The sequence below is a fragment of the Prosopis cineraria genome, unplaced genomic scaffold, assembly GCF_029017545.1.
Source record: "Prosopis cineraria cultivar Desert tree isolate PC_DT_omini unplaced genomic scaffold, ASM2901754v1 PC2, whole genome shotgun sequence".
NCBI classification, from domain to species: Eukaryota; Viridiplantae; Streptophyta; class Magnoliopsida; order Fabales; family Fabaceae; genus Prosopis; species Prosopis cineraria.
The window spans coordinates 48,523,820-48,545,219 of NW_026555333.1; the positions used below are offsets into that span (position 1 = coordinate 48,523,820).

The window sequence follows — 21,400 nt, forward strand, 5'->3', positions numbered from 1 at the left end:
AACTATTAGAAAATCAAGAAAATGACAACAAAATGATATTAAAATTAAAATATATAAATGATAATGAGGTCCTGCGAAATATCCTAATTACTCTCAAGTTTCTAGTAACTTTTCTAATATTAATAATTTTTTGTAAAAGAACTAAAATACTTCCAATTTAAAATAAAAAATAAATATTTATAGCTACTTTAGTTTAAACAATAACTACTTTTTTATAATAATTATAATGAAATAAACAATTACAATTTTCCTTATACAAATTTTTTGATTCGCTGAAATTTAAGTATTGTTCACTATAGTCATTGTCAAAAAAATAGTTATTACTTAAATTAAAATAGTTACTAATATTTATTTATTTATTCTAAAATGAGAGCATTTTAGACATTTCACTAAAAATTATTGATATTAGAAGAATTTGAGAAAAATTATGACATTTCTTCATTATTATTTGCATATTTATCTATCTATCTATCTATCTATTATATATTCAAATATTGTGAGCTTTAATTTTATATCTTCATGTCTTAGTTATGACATTTTTACCTTATTATCATTATCATTAACAATTGAAGTGACAATTGAAATGAGGAATCATACAATTGAAACGAAGAAGATTGTAGAGTTAGGAATGTTCCTGGCTTCCGATCTCTATGTTTGATGTGTGACATATCTTTGTGATATAAATTTAACATTTCATTTCCTATATATAAAAACAAAAGAAAAGATCAAATATATTTGTGTGCCATTTTATGTTAATTATAATAGATCACACCAAATCAGTTTTTTGAAATTGCATCATGTTTTTTAATTTATTTATTAAAATTAAAAGAATTTAAAAGAACTAAATTCAAAACTCTTTGAAAATAATAAAGTCTGATTTAGTTCTTCTCATGCCCATTATAAATATATATTTTTAAATAAATTTTTTTAATCATAATAATATCAACAATAAGAAAATAGAGAAAAGTCAAAGAAGAAAGGAAATTGTGGAAGAATAAGAATAACAAATGTGCAAAAATAATCTTATACAAACAATAACGGGAAAATAATGTGGGTACAATAATTATTGGAAATTCTATCTCGAAAAAAATCTCCACAAAGAATGTGAATTTGCATGGAGATCAAAACGATAATTTGACATAGAAATACGTAAAAAAAAAGACGGATGAAGTTTCTCTAAATAATATTTAATAATTCATAATTTTTTTCATTTATTTATTGATATTAAAATTTTCTCAATACCCAATATTAATAAGATTTTCTGAATCCCCAATCATCATAAAATTTTCTCAATCCCCAATCATTATTCATTCTCTCTATCATCCTTTTGTTCAAATTCACATTGCTATAATTAATGTATTCAAAGATTCGTGATATTTCAACTCTTTTAATGTTCTTGATACTTTTATCATCAACTATTAATAAATATAAAAGATATATTCCTCCTAAATATCATATTCTCTCATTTTGTTTCTTACTTATTTGTCAATTTAGACGTATTATTAGTAAAAATATTTTACGATGCTCTATTTTTTTTCTCTTTTATCATTTAATTTATTATTAAAAATAAAATTTGACTATGATATTGATTATTAGTTTTTTTACTTATTTTGTCGTTTTCCGTGGAAAATTTCACTTGGACGGAACTCAAGCAATTTTTATTGGGCAGGACATGAAACTCAATTATATTAAATTTGTCATTTGATGGAAAAGACAATCTATTATAAATATTATATTATGAATGTTCATAACTCATAATCCTTAGAATTCTTTTATCCTTAATGCCCTCATGAATGGTATGAAAGGAGTTTCTAATTTTAATAGCTTATAACCTTCAAATGTTACATAATATATTATTATAGACCTCATTATATCTTTGTAACATTGGGGTAGAACTCAAATGGTTGGAGGTCTATAAATAGAGGTCGTGTCCAAAACATATGTACACTAATGAATAAGAATTCTTCTCCATTGTTTTCTCTCTATTTCTTGCATTATCTTGTCATTCTCTTCTCTTCATATTAACTATATTTTATAACATATTATCAGCATGAATTGGCTCTGAAAATAAAATATGAGCTTTTAGTTAGATTATTGTATTCTTATATTATGTATATAACTATATTTTATATTATTGTTTTATTAACATTCATGGTTATGTTGTTCTTATATTTTATTGTTTTATTTTTATTATCATTTCATTTTCTTAATTATGAAGTAATTTTAAATTTTCTCCATTTTATTCATTTGAAAATAATCATGTGATTAGTGATTTAATTTAGTCAAGTCTCATTTGACATCCATTGCTTTATTTTTATTATTTGTTGTTATATATTTTTTATGAAGATTGATATACTTATTTTTCTTTCTTTATATTTATGTATTTGATGTCATCAACATGATTATTATTATTATTGTTATTATTTACTTATTTATTTGTTTGTTTGTTTGTTTGTTATTTTTATTATTATTTTGGTCTTTCATTAAATTAATACTATATATACATATTATACATTTTGTGTTTGTTTATGTGTATGTATTGATCAATTTATGTTGTTAATATAATTTGTTTTATCATATAAATTATTTGTTTTATCCATCAATTTATTTACTTTACTGCATTTCTTTATATTTATTATGCTTTATTTGTTTTGTAAGTTTGGTTATTTATATTTGCATTTCTTTATATTGTGCCTCTTTTATTGTGTTTTATTATAAATTATGTTTTAGCATGTGTGTGAAATTTTTTTTACTATAATATTTATTTATTATGCTTTATTTATTAATTTTGTATAATTCTAATTGTTATTATTATTTTAGTTTGAATCATGGCAAATCTTACCAAACTTGAATTTACAGCTCTTGATATTATGGGAAAGAATTATCTATCATAGGTGCTAGATGCTAAAATTCACCTAAACGCCAAAGGTTTAGGAAATGCAATTTTACCTGAAAATCAAGCAAGTAGTCAAGATAAGGCCAAGGCAATGATATTCCTTTGTCATCATCTTCATGAAGGGCTAAAAGCTGAGTACCTTACAGTAAAAGATCCACTAGAATTGTGGATTAACCTAAAAGAAAGATATGACCACCAAAAAATAGTAATTTTACATAAAGCTCGATATGAATGGATGCATTAGAGAAGACATTTTCAACTTTTCACGCTTCAAATGTGCTCTTGCAGCAGCAATATTGTGAAAAGGGTTTTAAAAAGTATTTTGAATTAATTTCTTGTGGCTGAACAAAATAATGAACTGCTGATGAAAAATCATGAAATCCATCCTACTAGATCAGCTCCATTCCCTGAAGCGAATGTGACTATATATAGTAATTACCGTGGTCGAGGTCATGGTCGTGGCTATGGCCATAGACATGGTCGTGGCAGGGGACGTGCTAATTACCATTATAATAGTAGTGGTGGTACTAGTTATAATCCTAATGCTCACCAAAAGAAGAAAAATAATGAAGGGCAAAAAAGAGATAAGAGCGGCCCTTCAAAAGTTGTTGAAAATTAGTGTTATTGTTGTGGTATGAAGGGGCATTGGTACGTACTTGTCGTATGCCTGAGCATCTAGCAAAACTTTATCAAGCCTCCATCAAAAGAAATTCAAATAATGTGGAATCAAATTTTACTTTTTAAAATGATGATGTTGAGGCACATTTTGCATACAAAAATAATGATATCAATGAGTTGAATGATATTAATGGCCTTAATGCTATGGCACACTTAGAGGTGACTGATTTCTTTGAAAATCAAGATTAGACAAGTTTGATTGAAAAATATTTAAAATAATTTGGATTATGTTTCTTGTTTTCTTGTAATTTAGGTTATGTTTTATTTAGCTTTTCTTGTTTTCTTGTAATAAAAGCATTATTGCTATGAATAAATTTCATTTTATTAAATACTTATTTTAATACATTCTCTTTCTTTTGTTGAAGAATATGGATATTCCCTTTTCTTTCATTAGACACAAGAATGAAGATATATGTCTTGTAGATAGTGCTACAACGCACACCATACTTAAAGATAAAAAATATTTTACTTGTTTAACAATAAGAGATGGAAGCGTTAATACCATAGCGGGTAATACTAAATTAATTGATAACTCTGAAAGAGTAATTATAATATTACTCGAAGGAACAAAAATTATTATAGATGACGTATTATATTCATCTAAGTCTTAAAAAAATTTATTAAGCTTTAAAGATATCCACCAAAATGGGTATCATATTGAGACTACAAATGAGAAAAATATTGAATATCTATCCATTACAGATTTTAGATCTGAAAAGAAATGTGTCCTAAAGAAATTATCCACGTTATCTTCTAGTTTATACTACACAACTATTAATACAATTGAGATAAATGTAATAGTCAATAAGAAGTTTACCAATCAAGATACAATTGTTGTTTGGCATGACCGGTTAGGCCATCCCAGTTCAACTATGATGTGAAGAATTATTGAAAATTTATATGGACATCCATTGAAGAACCAGAAGATTCTTCAATTTAAGGATTTTTCATGTACTGCTTATTCTTAAGGAAAATTAATTAAAAGACCTTCAATTGCGAAAGTGGGAATTGAATCTCCTACTTTTCTTGACCGTATCCAAGGGGATATATGTGGACTTATCCATCCACCATGTGGACTATTCAGATATTTTATAGTTTTAATATATGCATCTATAAGATGGTCACATATGTGTTTGTTATCAACACGTAATTTAGCATTTGCTAGATTACTTGCCCAAATAATTCGATTAAGAGCGCAGTTTCCAGATCACGCAATTAAGACAATTCCTTTTGATAATACAAGAGAATTTTCATCGCAAATTTTTGATCAATATTATATATCAACTGGAATAACAGTTGAAAAATTTGTTGCTCATGGCCACACTCAAAATGGGTTAGCAGAATCATTCATGAAATGCCTCCAATTAATAGCTAGACCAATGCTCTTAAGAACAAAACTTTCTATTTCCGCATAGGGACATGCGATTTTACATGCAGCAGCACTTGTGCGCATCAGGCCAATAAGTTATCGCAAATTTTCCCCGTTACAATTGCCTTTTAGTCAGGAGCCCAATATTTTTCATCTTAGAATTTTTGGATCTGCGGTGTTTGTTCCTATTACTTCACCATAACGCACAAAGATGGGACCTTAAAAAAGGTTGGGAATATATGTTGGTTTTGAACCTCCTTCTATAATCAAGTATCTAAAATCATTAACTGGAGATTTATTCACGGCACATTTTGACAATTGCCATTTTTATGAAACAATTTTCCCAACATTAGGGGGAGAAAATAAGCAGCTGGAGAAAGAAATTACATAGAATGAATTATCATTATTTCATCTAGATCTTCGTACAAAGCAATGTGAACTTGAAGTTAAAAAAATAATTCATCTACAAAATCTTGCAAATCAATTACCAAATGCATTTACTGACCTTAAAAGAATTACCAAATCTCATATTCTAGCTGAAAATGTTCCTATTAGAATTGATGTCCCAATAGGACAATTAGAAAGTGCAAATGAATTTAAGTCACGTTTGAAACGTGGTAGACCAATTGGTTCTAAAGATAAAATTCTTAGAAAGAAGAAAGGAACATAAAATAAAGATAGCATTGTAGAGGAGGTTGGTACTTTAGAAGAGTACAGAGACATAACTAATCAAAATACCCCAGAAGAGGTCCAGGTACCTGAAGATAATGAAGAGATCTCAATAAGTTATGTCACCATAAGAAAAAGATGGAACCAAAAAATATAGTCGTCAATGACATATTTTCATATAATGTTGCTGTGGAAATAATGAATTAAAATGAGGATTTAGAACTAAAATCGGTTGAAAAATGTAGACATAGAAATGATTGGCCAAAATAAAAAGATGCAATTCAAGCAGAATTAAATTTACTTTCAAAATGTGAAGTTTTTGGACCTATAGTCCGAATACCTAATGGTGTAAAGCCAGTTGGATATATGGGTATTTGTGCAAAAACGAAATGAAAAAAATGAAATCATTAGATATAAAGCACGACTAGTAGCACATGGATTTTCGCAAAAACCTGATATTGATTATAAAGAGACATATTCTCTTGTGGTGGATGCAATCACGTTAAGATATCTAATTAATCTAGCAATACATAGAAAACTTGATATGCACCTAATCGATATTGTTACAGCATATCTATATGGCTCTTTAGATATAGAAATTTACATGAAAATCCCTGAAAGATTCAAATTGCCAAAAGCATGTAAAGATTCTCGAGAAAAATATGCAGTTCGTTTGCATAAATCTCTATATGGATTGAGACAGTCTGGAAGGATGTGGTATAATCATTTTAGTGAATATTTGTTGAATGAAGGTTATAAAAATGATCTAATCTTTCCATGTGTTTTTATAAAGAGAAATGGATCAGAGTTTGTTATAATTGCTGCCTATGTGGATAATTTAAATATAATTAGAACTCCTGAAGAGCTCCAGAAAGCAATTGATTGTTTAAAGAAAGAATTTGAAATGAAAGATCTAAGAAGAACAAAATTTTGCCTCGGTTTACAAATCGAGCACTTAGCAAATGGAATTTCTCTTCATCAATCAACTTACATTGAAAAAATATTGAAGCGATTTTACATGGACAAAGCGCATCTATTAACTATTTTGATAGTTGTAAGATCTCTTGATGAGAAGAAAGATCCTTTTCACCCTCAAAAGGAAGGTGAAGAACTTCTTGGTCCTAAAGTACCATATCTTAGTGCTACAGGTGCACTGATGTATCTTACTAATTCAACAAAATCTAATATTGCATTTGTTGTAAATTTATTAGCAAGATTTAGTTCTTCCCCAACAAAAAGGCATTGGAATGGAGTTAAACACCTATTTTGATATCTATGAAGGACAATTGATATGAGATTATTTTATTCTAATGAATTTAGATCACAACTTATTGGTTTTGCAGATGTAGGATTTCGATTAGATCCACATAAAGGTAGATCACACACTGGATATTTGTTTACTTGTGGAGGTACAACAAAATCTTGGCGTTCAACAAAACAAACTTTAGCTGCTGCCTCATCAAATCATGCTGAAATAATTGCAATTCACGAAACAAGTAGAGAATGTGTGTTTAGCTAAGGTCAGTGATCCATCATATCCAAAAGATGTGTGGTTTATTATTGGAAAAAAAGATTCCAACAATATTATTTGAGGATAACACAGCGTGCATAGCTCAATTGAAAGGAGGATATATCAAAGGAGATAGAACAAAACATATTTCTCCAATTTTTTTTCACTCATGACCTTTGGAAAAGCGGTGATATAGATGTTCAGCAAATTCGCTCATGTGATAATCTTACAGATTTGTTTACTAAGACACTACCAATTTCAACATTTGAGAAGTTAGTGTATAGAATTGGAATGCGCAAACCCAGAGACATAAAGTGATGATGTCATCAAGGGGAATGGAGTGATATTGTTACCAGGGGAGACTATAGGGGAGTAAATATTATGTTATACTCTTTTTCCCTTTCTAAGGTTTTGTCCCACTAGATTTCCCTATAAAAGTTTTTAATGAAGCAACATTAGTGAATATTTAAAATATTGTGTACTCTTTTTCCTTCACTAGATTTTTATTCCATTGAGTTTTTCCTAATAAGGTTTTAATGAGGCACAATGTTTGTTATAAACATCTAAGGGGGAGTATTATAAATATTATGTTATGGATGTTTATAACTCATAACCTTAGGATTCCTTTATCCTTAATGTTTTTATGAATGACATGGAAGGAGTTTTCAGTCTTAATAGTTTATAACCTTCAAATGTTACATTATACACCATTGTAGACCTCATTATATCTTTATAACATTAGGATATGATTGAATGATTGGAGGCCTATAAATAGAGGTCATATCCAAAGCGTATGTACATTAATCCATTATTTTCTCTCCATTTCTTACATTATCTCATCCTTCTCTATTTTTTATATTAACCATATTTTACAATACAACCCATTTTTTCCAGTTTTTAGGATTTGACATTCACTTTCGATGGCAGCATTCCAAGACGGGGCGGGGAGTAGCGGGTTCGGGACATTGGAGTGGGAAGTCCTAGACACGTCGTTTTTGGAAAGCGGACGCGCTGCAACGGGACTATGCAGGGGAGAGTCCGAAGTCCGAGCGCTGGTTTAGCCATTATTTTCTTCGTCCACTCGGCTTTGCTCTTCTCTCCTTCCTCTTTAGACTCGCTTGTCTTGCAGCTCAAAATGAGGTCCCTATATACCACCTGCAGCTTACTGTGACACAAAAACGCCCACCGTCATAACGGCTTCTTGTATAAGCGACTGTGGAAAAGCTGGGGAGAGTGGTAGAGTTGATTGCCATGGGGTTTTCCACCCAGAAGACCACCACCACTACTTTGAGGCCCTTTTGCCCCTCCTCCTTCTGGACTTCGCGCTCTTTTCGCGTCGCGTCATCTTCTTGGCCTTTCATTTCTCCCTCCGAAGCTCACTGTCGCAGGTCCGCTTCTGCTCATCATGTTTACTTTCTCTGCAAGTTTTTACCTCTTAGGTTCATGGGTTACTGTTTTAGACCTGTGCATTTTTTAAATTTGATTCAATAGCCTTACGTTTAGGTTGTGCATAGTGTTTTTGGGGAAACATGACATCGTTAGATTGAACATAATGGTTAATTTTCTTTGTTTCTTTGTTTTGTTTTGTTCTTGTTTTTTTTTTTTTGGTGAATTCACTATATCTATTTGAAACTGCAATTGTAATTGTTATGTAGTTAGTAATGCATTTTCCCAGGTGTTTTCCGAAAAGGTAGTTTGGAGCACATTTTTCGGAGGTAAACGTTGTCGTTTAGTTTGTCGTTGCACGTTTTCGATTTCCGTTCGATAAATCAAAGTTTAAGATAAGGATGAGTGTTTTGGTGAAAACCCATATTAACAGAAAGGAGTTATTTTGGGCTATTTGTTCATATTGTTCAGGGCTCTCTTTATGCAATAGAATTTTTTGTAATGCTTTTGTGGGGGGCTGAATTCTGAAAAGTTAGTTTAGTAGCATATGTAATAAGTCAATAGTGTCATCCTGGGGGCTTTTTTTGGCTAGTATAAAATCTTGTTTGGCTTGAGTTGAATGTTAACGTCTTGCTTCCTCTTCTATGGGCTAAATTGTTATTCAAATTCATTATTGTCTAAGTGATTGCTACCTTTATTTTCTTTGCATGATATGAACAGCAGAAGAAAAATCCTCTCCATTCAGGTAGCCAACAATGGCCTCCAAAATAGCACCGTGCCTTGTAATTCTCTTCAATTTAGAGAAGGTTCTTTACAATTTCTATCAAGAATTGTTATCGGGATCAACAAGTACAATGACATGGAATATAACTGTAATCTATACAAGACTCCAGTTCATGTTTCATTCATGAAATTTTCAACTGCATCAACTGGTATGTTGGAGGAAGTGACAGATGCAGAAGCGCTGAATTCTTCACGTTATTCTGAAGCAAAGGTTCAGACAGTAAGTATTTTTGCTCGTGACTGTGGAACATCCAGTGTCACCACTAAAGGTGAACTGTTTGGTGATAGAAGAGGATGGATGCGAGCTAGAGATAATTTGACTGTAACTAAAATGCAAAATAAGTTTGAGTGCAATAATTGCAGCGCTCATGCATCTAAAATATGCATTTCCAATGCCCAGGAGCAAGTTCTTTCTAAGGATGGAGGTCCTGGTCCTCGCTTACTGCAGGACCATGATCTGCCTATCTCATCCCCTGTAGTTAGTCATTCTAAATCAAAAAATACAAAAGTGCTGATGGAATCTAAATGGGTGGGGAGCCAGTCAATTGAACCCCATTTGGAAATCAGTAAAGATGAAACTTCTGACATAAATGAGAATCACAATTCAGAGGCATCTACAAAGTATGCTGACATTGCATCATTGTCCAGAAAAAAATATGTTACTGGTGACTTGAAACTTCGGGTCAGGCTCTGTAGCATCTTTAAAGATATCCTGGTTGTTGATAGTATTTCTCTTGCTAAGGAAGTAGTTGGAATGCTTACAAATAAGTACAGGCATCTTATACATGCATGTGATACTGAGGTATGAAGTCTTTCTAAGCATGCTAACTTACGATTTGGTTTTCAATTGTACAACGTTTTCTATATCATTGTTATTTATTTTCTTTTACTTTGGGCATGAATTCAACCCGTGACCTTGTCAGCTTGTGTATGATTTGATTTTTTTCTATTTCTGTGCTTTTTATTAACATTATGGACTTATGGTCAAATAATAGGCCTTAGTGCCTCTTGCCATTGCTAAGTATGTTCCACTGTGTTGAAAGACTGTTTCTATTTTGCAAATGGTGGATATATGATATGTGCTGGTGAAAATAACTTTAAAGGTGGCCAAGATTGATGTCAAAGAGGAAACACCTATTGATCATGGGGAAATAGTATGCTTCAGTATTTATTCTGGTCCAGAAGCTGATTTTGGAGATGGGAAATCCTGTATCTGGGTGGATGTTCTTGATGGTGGAGGCAAACAGATGTTATTCGAATTTGAACCATTTTTCAAGGACCAATCCATCAAAAAGGTGAACTTTCCTTCTTACCATCTATCCCATTTTTGTATGTTCTTGTTAAATGTTACTATCAAAAATGCATGTATGAAATTTATGGTAAACATTCTAGGCTGCAGGGAGGATATTAAAAGAGAATATGCCTGGACAAAGATGGTGCCCTTTTCACCCACTTGAGCTTGTCCTTGTTATTTTCAAATGATCCAACTTTGACAAAGCCTGACATCATCTTATTTAAGTGTTGATAGACCATTACTAGTCTTCAAGATTTATTATTAATCCATTAAATAACCATTAAGGCCTTTTTCTTGGGAAAAAAAATACAAATCAAATACTCCTGTAACTTTCCATACCAAGCAATGTGATGCATCTGCATTTTTGGTAACCCTTAGCTCTAATTCCGCATTATTTTTCATGGAACTGATGATGGACTAATATCTGGCCTGGATGATCATCTTCAGTTTTGCACTGTTGACTTGGTTAATTGACTGTTTAGTCTAATTCTGAATCCTGTTCCTCCTGCATTCTATGCTTTATTTGAAAACATACATATGGGTGATTGATTATAAATTTACATAATCTCCTGCTTCACCTTGGCCTTTCCAACCCCAGGATGATCAATGGTTTCTTATTCATTCATTGATGTCTGAAATTTGAATCTTGGATGTCTTTTTTGGTGCATTTTTCATTTCCAAATGTGATAACTATTGATACTAGGTAATGGCGAATTCTCTCTTTGGGTCATGTGGGTTAGGTTTGATATTAGGAGGGAGGTGGAGATGCTTGTATTGTAATACTATATGCTCACATGAGAATAGAGTTAGAATACTCTAGAGAGGAGAGAAAACCTGGGCCTCTGTTTGCAATTGCTCATCTCTTCCTATGTTTCAATCAATTAACTAATTGTTGAAGGAATTGACTTTTTTCTTATTGTGTAGTGTTGATTGTGATAGGTTATGATTCTAAATATGATGGCCTATAATTGGGAAGATTGGGTCGACTTGATTATATAATTTATATATATATTTTGTAAATATTTTGTATTAGTTAGTTATTTCAGCCTTGTACCTTCATCATAAATAAAGTACCACACAAGTCAGGACTTTTGCCCACTTACACTTGATTTCTTACACTTTTTTATGGTATCAGAGCATAGTTCTTCACTTCCCTTTTGGCACATGCCCCACCATCACATTACAGATGCCGACAAATCACCAGCAAGTAATGGGAGCTCCAAAATATCCTCCATGTGCCCGTGTGTTCCCAACAGATTTTACACATCCTCCCTCATGTTGTTATGTTTGGCACTCCACACATTCTGGCTTCTATTTGCCAAGAACTAGATGTAAGCCTCTGATACACCAAACTCAGCCCCTCTGTGTGGTTGGCCCCTATTTGGTGATTTTCCTAGATGCTTTCCTTGTTGTTCAAGGTTTTTGTGGTCATTATCATTCCCTTCAGCCCCCAAATTAGGTACTTTAGTTGTCTATTTTTTTTTTGGGAGATCCCATAATTACCTCTAGAATCTCAAATTATGCTACGTAGACTGCTTCTGTTGAGCTTGGTTCCTTGGCCAAGGTTGTGAGAACCATTTGATGACACAAGTTGATGTCTCAATTTCTGAATGTCCGACCTGGAAGAAAATGTGTACTAGATATTCGAGAAGAATTTTGTCTGTTAGATTATCAATGGGTTGGCGCTCATTGATGCTAATATAAAACTTATTCCGGGACCAGGGCCTATGAGAAATCTTAGTAGATTGCAACAGCGGTTTGGGAAGTTAAATTATCTCACAATCTCTTGACCAATTATCTCTTTGATGTCAGTGTAGTGTTTCAATTCCTACGATTACCACACACTAAGCATTAAGATGTAGGGGTGCTTATCCTTTGGTATATTCAAGGGACTGGGCACTTGACAAAGGCTTACTATGTGAGGATTACAAACACACAAGTAGTTGGATATGTGATGTAGAACACAAACCCACTGATGCAAACAGAGGAACATATGAAGGGGAGATGCAGAACAGAGAGATGGAAGGTGATAGGAACAGGAGGGGGGCATGAAGAAAATGAAGGAGGGGAAAGAGAGTGAGAGAGGTCGCAGAATAACTATAAGCAGATATCAAAATATCAGTCTCCAAAAGCCTCTTAAGTTGCATAAGGGCTATTTGTAGAAGCCCGTGACCTACCTTCTCTTCACTTGGAAGGAATCTCAAATTTTAAAATGAAATAAAACATAAAAGTAAAATAGGTTTTCCCAAAATTCCATTAAAAAATTAAAAACCGAAGTAAACCTATTTCCTTTTATGGTAGGTTTTCCAAAATTTCCCATCATTATGCCAATGCAAGTTGGATAAGATCTTTGATAGGTCAACAATTTAATACTAATTAATGCACCTTTTTTTGGAAGCAACCTTGTCTCTTGGAAAATTAGAGGCAAGCTTTTGTGGCTATATTTAATTTTGAAGTTGAAGACCATGTCATGGCATTGGCAACATGTGAACTTGTGTGGATTAAGCAATTATTCTAAAAACTTCAATTTGGAAATCTTGACAAAGTGACTAATTGTGATAATCGAGTTGTTCTACACATTGCCTTGAATACTGTCTTCCTTGAGAGGACCAAATGTATTGAAATTCATTGGTTTTCTAGAGAAAATCCTATATGGGACCATCACCATAGCCACATCGACTTCAATGATCAACTAGTCAATAATATCACAAAATCATTAATAGAACCCTGTATTTCTTACATTTAAAACAAGCTTGGCTGATTCAACCTATAATTTCTTGGTTGAGGGTGAGTGTTGATTGTGACTGATCATGATTGTAAATATAATTGCCTATAATGTTGGAGTTTAGGTTGAATTGATTTTATAAAAAGGGGGGATATTATTCTGTAATTATTTTGTATTTTTGAGTCATTATAGTCTTGTCTTGTACCCTCCCTATAAATGAGAAGTTCCAGGTAGGTTGGAACTTGCTAAATCTCACATTCTCTCTCTCTGTGATGCATTGAAAGTAGGAATAGTAAGGGTAATTAGGGTTAGGGATATTAGGGATAAAAGGGTAGTTTGGGAATATGCTAAATATCTCTATAAATAAGGTCCTAAGGATGTAATAGAGGTCTTGTGAATCATGTTATTGTTTCTTTAGTCTCTGTTCTCCTTTACCTCTATCTGGTATGTATTACTCTCACTCTTTGTAAAGTTAAATATATGTTAGCAATGCTATTTCATCAAGGACACAAAAATAACTCCAGAGCAAATGGTGGTGTTATATTCCTAGTCTTCTATGCGAGTTGGAAAATTAATTTGAAATAACAAAGTCACTTGTATCTTCTCCAGGTCTGGCATAACTATAGCTTTGATAATCATGTTATAGAGAACTATGGGCTTAAAGTTTCTGGTTTTCATGCTGATACAATGCACATGGCACGATTGTGGAATTCATCAAGACGCTTGGATGGGGGTTATTCTCTTGAAGCACTTACGAGTGATAAAAGAGTTATGTGTGGGACTCATTTGAACCATGAAAACGATTTGATTGGTAAAGTGTCAATGAAAGCTATATTTGGGCGGAAAAAGGTGAAAAAAGATGGATCTGTGGGTAAAATGATAACCATTCCTCCTGTTGAAGAGCTACAAAGGGATGAGCGAATACCTTGGATATGTTATTCTGCCTTAGATGCTAGGAGCACTCTAAAGCTTTATGAAAGCCTTAAGAGCCATCTCTCAAAAATGCTGTGGAAAGTTGATGGAGTGCAAATGATGGGACTGGCTTCTGAAAAATCCATGCATGATTCTGAAAAATCCATGTATGATTTCTATGAAGAATATTGGCGGCCATTTGGTGAACTTCTAGTCCAAATGGAATCTGAAGGGATGTTAGTTGACCGTGTGTATCTTGCTGAGATAGAGAAAGTGGCCAAAGCAGAGCAAGAGGTAGCTGTTAATAGGTTCCGGAAATGGGCATCTAGGTATTGTCCTGATGCAAAGTATATGAATGTGGGAAGCGATGCTCAGTTGCGCCAGCTGCTATTTGGTGGCATGGTGAACAGGTGCACGTCAATTTATCCTTATCTGGGCCTTTTGATTCTAGCTTAAATAAATGGAGGATTTGTAAGTTGAAGACTTTAATTATTTACATACAAACTTTATTCAATATACAGAAGACATGTTTCTGTTATGATATTATTGTCATAAAATATGGAGTACACTATGTATTGAACAAGCGAATTAGGTGAATGTATTACCTGTATTATGTCATTAGTATTAAGTGCATGCAAATATCTAAGTTAATTGAAGTGTTATAGCAATTAGGCATTTTTTTATTTGAATAGTAATCATTGTTTTAATTTTAATTTGGATTTTCAAATTCAAGTGTAGAATATATTTCTTCACTCCGATCACTTTATAACTTAAAAAGTAACCAGACACCAAATCTCTATAAGCTGTATTGAGTTTAGACTTGGTCATCTGAGATGGAACTCATTGCATCATATTCTTTTAATAGGCTCGACATTATTCTGACTCCCGAACATTTTCATTGCACAACACTGAATTCTTTTTAATTAGTTTGCAGGGTCATAAAATTAGTAGGAATTCATTTCTAAAGTACATATTGCTATTTTCAATGTTAATCATAGTGCAATTCAGCTGGATTAATTTAAGGCTTGATGTATTCCAAAATCCAAGCACAAGCTGCTGTAGGTTCAGATTTCGGGCTAATCACAACAAACAACATGGGTCATGTGGTTATGGATTTTGACCTTTTAATATATATACATTGTTGTGCATGAGATCATGGGTTAAAAAAAAAAAAAGGAAGAAGTGCTTCTCTTTTTAATTTGTGATTGAACTTGCTATTCTCTGCTATTCACAAAAAATGTAGTTCAGCTACAGTGATGAATGTGAGGCTTTCATTTTCATTTTCTGCATTCTTATTCCAGTAAAGACCATAGTGTGGCACTTCCAATTGAGCGAACTTTCAAAGTTCCCAATGCTGATAACATTATCAAAGAAGGCCAGAGGGCACGCTCAAAATTTCGTGATATTAAGTTGCATAGTATTGGTTGTCAGCTGCAAACTGAGATGTACACAGAAACTGGTTGGCCGTCTGTCAGTGGTGGTGCTTTAAAGGCTCTTGCTGGAAATGTTTCTGCTGAATATGACTTTATAGATGAGGCCTGTAACGTGGATTGTGATGATGAATATGAAAATTCTTCTCAGAATGAAGTTATCCATGTAGAAAAAGACAATAAAGCTTATGGAACAGCTTTTTCTGCCTTTTCAACAGTGCATGAAGGGAGAGAAGCTTGCCATGCAATTGCTGCTTTATGTGAAGTCTGTTCAATTGACTCTTTGATATCTAACTTCATCCTTCCCTTGCAGGTAATTTATTCTATTTGTATTTTTGTTGGATTTCTGCCTCCCTTTTGTTTATGCTAAGCATGTCATTGTTGTGTTCCACCGATAATCTTTGACTACTTTGCCTGTGGCGTATTATTGATGAAGTTTTGGTCACTGCATTGTAAAGAGTCAAGATTATTTGAGCATGCGTGACAGGCAGGGGAGGGTGGCTGGGCATCTGTTAACTCATCTGCAAATGCATTTTTTTTTTATTTTATTCTAGGATTGTCAAATTTTTCTTAGTTTTGTTGGTTTTGGTTCTTTGGCAGGGTAGTAATGTTTCAGGAAGGAATGGGCGCATTCATTGTTCCTTAAATATCAACACAGAGACAGGACGCTTGTCAGCTAGAAGACCTAATCTACAGGTTCTTTTAAATTAAAAGACATGATTGAAGTCATCTTCGTGATTATGATTAGGTTACTTTTGAATGTTAAATGTTGGTTTACTTGAAAAAGCTCAAGTGTGAAGTATAAACTCTAACATTGTCCTTCATTTTTTTCCCCATCTATTTTCTCTTCTTTGCTTATCTTTATTTAAATAAAAGCATATCCAAACTTTAGTCTGTTATTACTCTCTGATGAGGAAATTTACGCGTTTGCGATTTTCCTTTGCTAAAGTGAATAAACTTTTCAGTTCTTTTCAAATTTGTTCATTCTGTATATTTATGGTAGCCTTCTTATAAATAACATGGGATCCTGCTGAACATACAGGGGTGTGGTTGAAAATACTATTTTGCTTGTTAAGCGTTTGAAGTTTCCATCAGAAGCATTTTCTCTCTTTCTGGACTTCGGATGTCTACCTGATCTTTCATTCCATTAGCTATTAACTTGATAGTGTCGATTTATACAGTTAGATATTGTCATGAATTTTTGTCTTGGGGTTTCCCTTTAGACTTTCACATGTAGGTATTACATTGACTAGATTAACAATTGTTTTTCAAGAACTTTAGAGCTCATCTAATACATGCATCCTTCAATAAAATAGAATCAACCTGCTTTGGAAAAGGACCGGTACAAGATCCGTCAAGCTTTTATAGCTGCACCTGGTAATTCTCTTATAGTTGCTGATTATGGACAGGTTAGCAGTTTATGTTATTGATCTATTTGCGTTGATTGCAATAAACTTTGTTCTGTTGATTGAGATGTTTATTATGTTACAGCTCGAGCTTAGGATTCTTGCACACCTTGCCAGCTGTAAGAGTATGCTGGATGCCTTTAAAGCTGGCGGCGATTTCCATTCAAGGACTGCAATGAATATGTATCCTCATATACGAGAAGCAATTGAAAAAGAGCAAGTGATTCTGGAGTGGCATCCTCAGCCTGGTGAAGATAAACCCCCAGTTCCTCTACTAAAGGTACTAGTACTTATCTGCTGATTAATACAGGACACTAGCAATGTGCATTGATGGTAGCACCATCTGCATTGAGATATGCAAGTAATGTCACTCAGTGGTGTGTTTGGTAATTGATTTGAACGGATTAGGTTAAAAACCCACCTTTGTTTTGGCAGTTAGTAAAGGAGGACTGCTCAGCTTCTTCTTTAGATTGACGATAGTTTCCTCAATTATTAGAACAGTCAAACTCTTGAATGGTGGGACACTTTTCTTGTCATTTATTTATTTTTTCTTGCAAATAATTATTTTGAGAGAATTAGAGAAGTAATGACATGATATGTAACCCTCTATTAACCTGAAAATCAAACCCTTGAAGATAGAGATGAGAAAATACATCCGTGCTAGTGAATAGAAGTTGTGGAATTTGAGAGAAAATAATATTTCTCATTAATTTGAATATTGAGTACAAGCTAACTATACATACACAAGGGGAAAATAATTACTAATAATGTCTAATAAAACCTAATAAAGGCTATACAATATTTACAATAAATACGAAATATTCTCACATTTCCTCTCAAGTTGGATCATAGATGCTAATCATGTAACTTGCTTATACAATTCTCAAATGCCAGGCTCTAGTCAAAACATCAGTTGCTTGCAACTTTATAGGCAAATATGTCAAACATATAATTCCTTCTTCCACATTTTCTTTGATGAAGTGTTTGGTCTATCTCCACATGTTTTGACCTATCATGTTGTACTGGCTTTAAAGTCATGCTTATGGTAGCTTTATTCACTTGAGAGCTTTAATGGTGAACTTGCTTCAACCTATATTTCATTCAAGACTCATACCAGCCATAATTCCTCTGTTATTCCTTAAGCTAAAGCTCTCAACTTAGATTTAGTACTGCTTCTTGAAACAACTCTTTACTTCTAGCTTCTCCATGTGACTAGATTACCGCACACAAATGAACAATAGCCAGAGGTTGACCTTTGATCCCTATAAGTTCCACCCCAATTTGCATTGGTGTAAACTTCTATATATCTTTGCTCATGTTTTCTAAAGAATAGCTTTTTACTAGGAGTATTTTTTAGATATTTCAAAATCCTGTAAACTGCTTTCATATGACTCTTCATTTGGCAGCTCATATATTGATTGGCTATCTTGACAGTGAATGCTATATCTGGTATTGTATGGGAAACATATTAGTTTTCCAACAAGTTTATGATATCTTTTCTTGTTAGTAGCTTCTTCCTTTTCTTCTTCATACTCCTCATCTGAGTTTTCTTCCTCCTTGAAGTCTTCATCTTTTCCATTCTTGTCCTTAGGTTTCCTCTTCGGTTTCTTGACCTCAATAGGAGTTTCAATAGCTCTACAACCCAACATTCTTGTCTCAGTAAGAAGATCAAGTGTATATTTTCTTTGAGAAACATAGATTCCTCTCCTTGACCTGGCAACTTCTATCCCAATAAAGTATTTTAACTTCCTGAGATCTTTGACTTCAAATTCCTTACCAAGGGTAGCCTTTACTCTTTCTATCTCAAGGTGATCTCTAGTGAGTATTATGTCATCAACATAGATGATAAGGATATATTTCTTGCTTCTCTCGACCTTAACAAACATTGTATGATCTAACAGGACTTACTTGTAACTGTCAGACGTTTGGACTCTTGAGAATCTGTCAAACCAAGCTCTTGGTGATTGCTTCAAGCCATATATAGGCTTTCTTAATTTACAAACTTGATTTTTCCTGCCTTTATCAAACCTAGGAGGTAGAGTCATATAGACTTTTTCTTTCAACTCCATTCAGAAAAGTATTTTTGGTGTCAAATTGGTGAAGAGGCCACTCAAGATTAGCTGTTACAGACAATAAGACTTTTTTTTTCGATTTCTTTTTTCGAGTGTAAACTGAAAGTTCTCCCTTTTGTGGTCGTTTTGCATCTCCTCTTGTTTTCCTGTGTTCCTTAGATTGTGGCATGAGAGGAGATGGTGCTGGAAGGGATGTTGGAAAGGTAGATGAAGGTAATGGCTCAAGTTCAGTTGGTACAAACCATGGCTCAAGAAGCATTAGTTCTTTGTTAGATTCTTGTTCCCAAGTCTGAAATTCACTTGTGCTCTCACCTTGAATTGAAGAATTGGGATAGAATGGAGTAGCTTCATGAAAAGTGACATCAAGGATGACAAATGTGTGTTTTGTGACAAGGTCAAAGCATTTGTATCCTTTTTGAGTAGAAGAATAGTTAAGGAATATGCATTTGATGGCTTGAGGTTCAAGTCTGGTGCTTTGGTGGTTATGGACAAATGCCGTGTAGCCAAACACATGAAGTGGAAGATTGGTTTCAATATGGGATGTGGAGAAAATAATTTGCAATTTGTGGAGAGGAGTTTTAAAGGATAAGATTTCATTGGGCATACAATTGATGAGGTAGGTCGCAGTTAAAATGGCATCCGCCTAATAAAATTTAGGCACACTATAAGTAAATATGAGTGCTCTAGCAACATCAAGTGTATGACAATTTTTTCTTTTTGCAACCCCATTTTATTAGAGTGTATAGTTACAAGAATTAGTATGGACAATACCATGCATGTGGAGAAAAGTATTCAAAGATTGGTTAAAGTATTCAGTGCCATTGTTTGTGTGTAAGGCTTGGATGGTGGTATTATTAAACTAGGTTTTGATGATGTTGAAGAAAGTCATGAATGTGGATGTAGCCTCAGACTTGTTTCGTAAAAGATAAATCCAACTGACATGAGTGTGGTCATCAGTGAAGGAAATGAACCATGTGGCTTTAGTACGATTAGATGTATGGGATGGTTCCCATAGGTCACTATGAATGGTTATGAAAGGTTTGTTAGGTATGTATATGGCTCTAGGAAAGGATATTCCATGGTGTTTGGCCAATTCACACACCTAACAATGAAAGTCATTAATATTTAGATTTGGACATAGAGTTGGGAACAATCGTTGAAGGTAATGAAAATTAGGATGAATCACCTCTTATGCCATAATAGAAAATCATTAACTTTAGAAATAAATGCAAAGTTACCAACAATTGGGGAGTTACCTACTTGAGTAATGGCTTTGAAATAGTAGAGCCCCTTATACTCCTTAGCACTTACCATTGTCGCTTCAGATGATAGATTCTGAATCACAATGGGAAGGGAGGAATTTAGCATAACAATTTGATTGGGTAGTCAATTGACTGATTGAAAGTAAGTTGCAATCAAGTTTAAGCACATGAAGGATAGATGCCAATGCTATAGAATCAAAAATTTGAGTACTCCCGTTTCCTGCTATAAGTACTAAGGAGCCATTTACAATCTTGACTTTAACATTTTCAGTACATGGGGTATAAGTGGTAAATAACTCATGATACCAAGTCATATGGTTAGAGGCTCCCGAAGCAACAATCCAGACTAAGGTATTGCGAGATGTCTTTAAGGCCTGAAGAAATGTTTCTCTTTTGGCAATTGTTGCTTTAGGCCCATATTTTGCCATTGACACTATGGTCCAATATATGGTCACTTTCATTAGAATATTTAGGAGAGTCCAAATAACCACTCCTATGGCTTCCCATGAGACAAAAACCATATAGTAGGAAAGAATTAGTACTCACATCCCAAGAGCACTCCAGAATCCTTCAAATAGATCTCCGAACACATTGTAGGGACAAACAAATGTTGAGGAAAGAGTTATCAGTCGTGGATGAGGCCTAGATCTCACCGAAAGAGGGTCTGCATTGCAGAAAAGGTGAGTCATGGCTAGAACATAGGTGGCATGCGCTCCCACGCACCACTAGGTGAGCACTGACGTCAACCTTTGGGCCGGTGATCGCCATGTCCTTTAGGGGTTGCGCTGATCAGATTTGTCTGAACACACTTAGGGGGCGATGAGAGCCACAACGGTCTTGAATAGCACTTGCATCATAGTTCACAGCCTTAGGGTGCTGTACAAAACGCCTTACACGATCCATAACCCAGAAAACCCTAATAACGATTTCGGATCATTTGCTTTGATACCACATGGAATTTGAGAGAAAATAATATTTCTCATTAATTTGAATACTGAATACATGCAG

General features: G+C 33.6%; 1 protein-coding gene across 5 annotated transcripts in view; it reads left to right on the top strand.

Annotated features, from left to right (window-relative positions):
- Nucleotides 1-8,049: 8,049 nt before the first annotated feature.
- Nucleotides 8,050-21,400, top strand: part of LOC129302407 (DNA polymerase I A, chloroplastic/mitochondrial) — a 40,887-nt gene continuing 27,536 nt past the window's right edge. For 2 of the 5 annotated variants that reach the window (XM_054941274.1, XM_054941275.1), the window contains exons 1-8: nucleotides 8,050-8,510; nucleotides 9,229-10,093; nucleotides 10,395-10,586; nucleotides 13,920-14,632; nucleotides 15,524-15,965; nucleotides 16,253-16,348; nucleotides 16,969-17,061; nucleotides 17,144-17,338. In XM_054941274.1, coding sequence (XP_054797249.1) covers nucleotides 8,374-8,510; nucleotides 9,229-10,093; nucleotides 10,395-10,586; nucleotides 13,920-14,632; nucleotides 15,524-15,965; nucleotides 16,253-16,348; nucleotides 16,969-17,061; nucleotides 17,144-17,338 — 2,733 coding nt within the window. In that variant the 5' untranslated portion in view covers nucleotides 8,050-8,373. The remainder of the gene's footprint in view (nucleotides 8,511-9,228; nucleotides 10,094-10,394; nucleotides 10,587-13,919; nucleotides 14,633-15,523; nucleotides 15,966-16,252; nucleotides 16,349-16,968; nucleotides 17,062-17,143; nucleotides 17,339-21,400) is intronic. The other 3 variants (XM_054941272.1, XM_054941276.1, XM_054941273.1) reach the window with 3 other exon arrangements.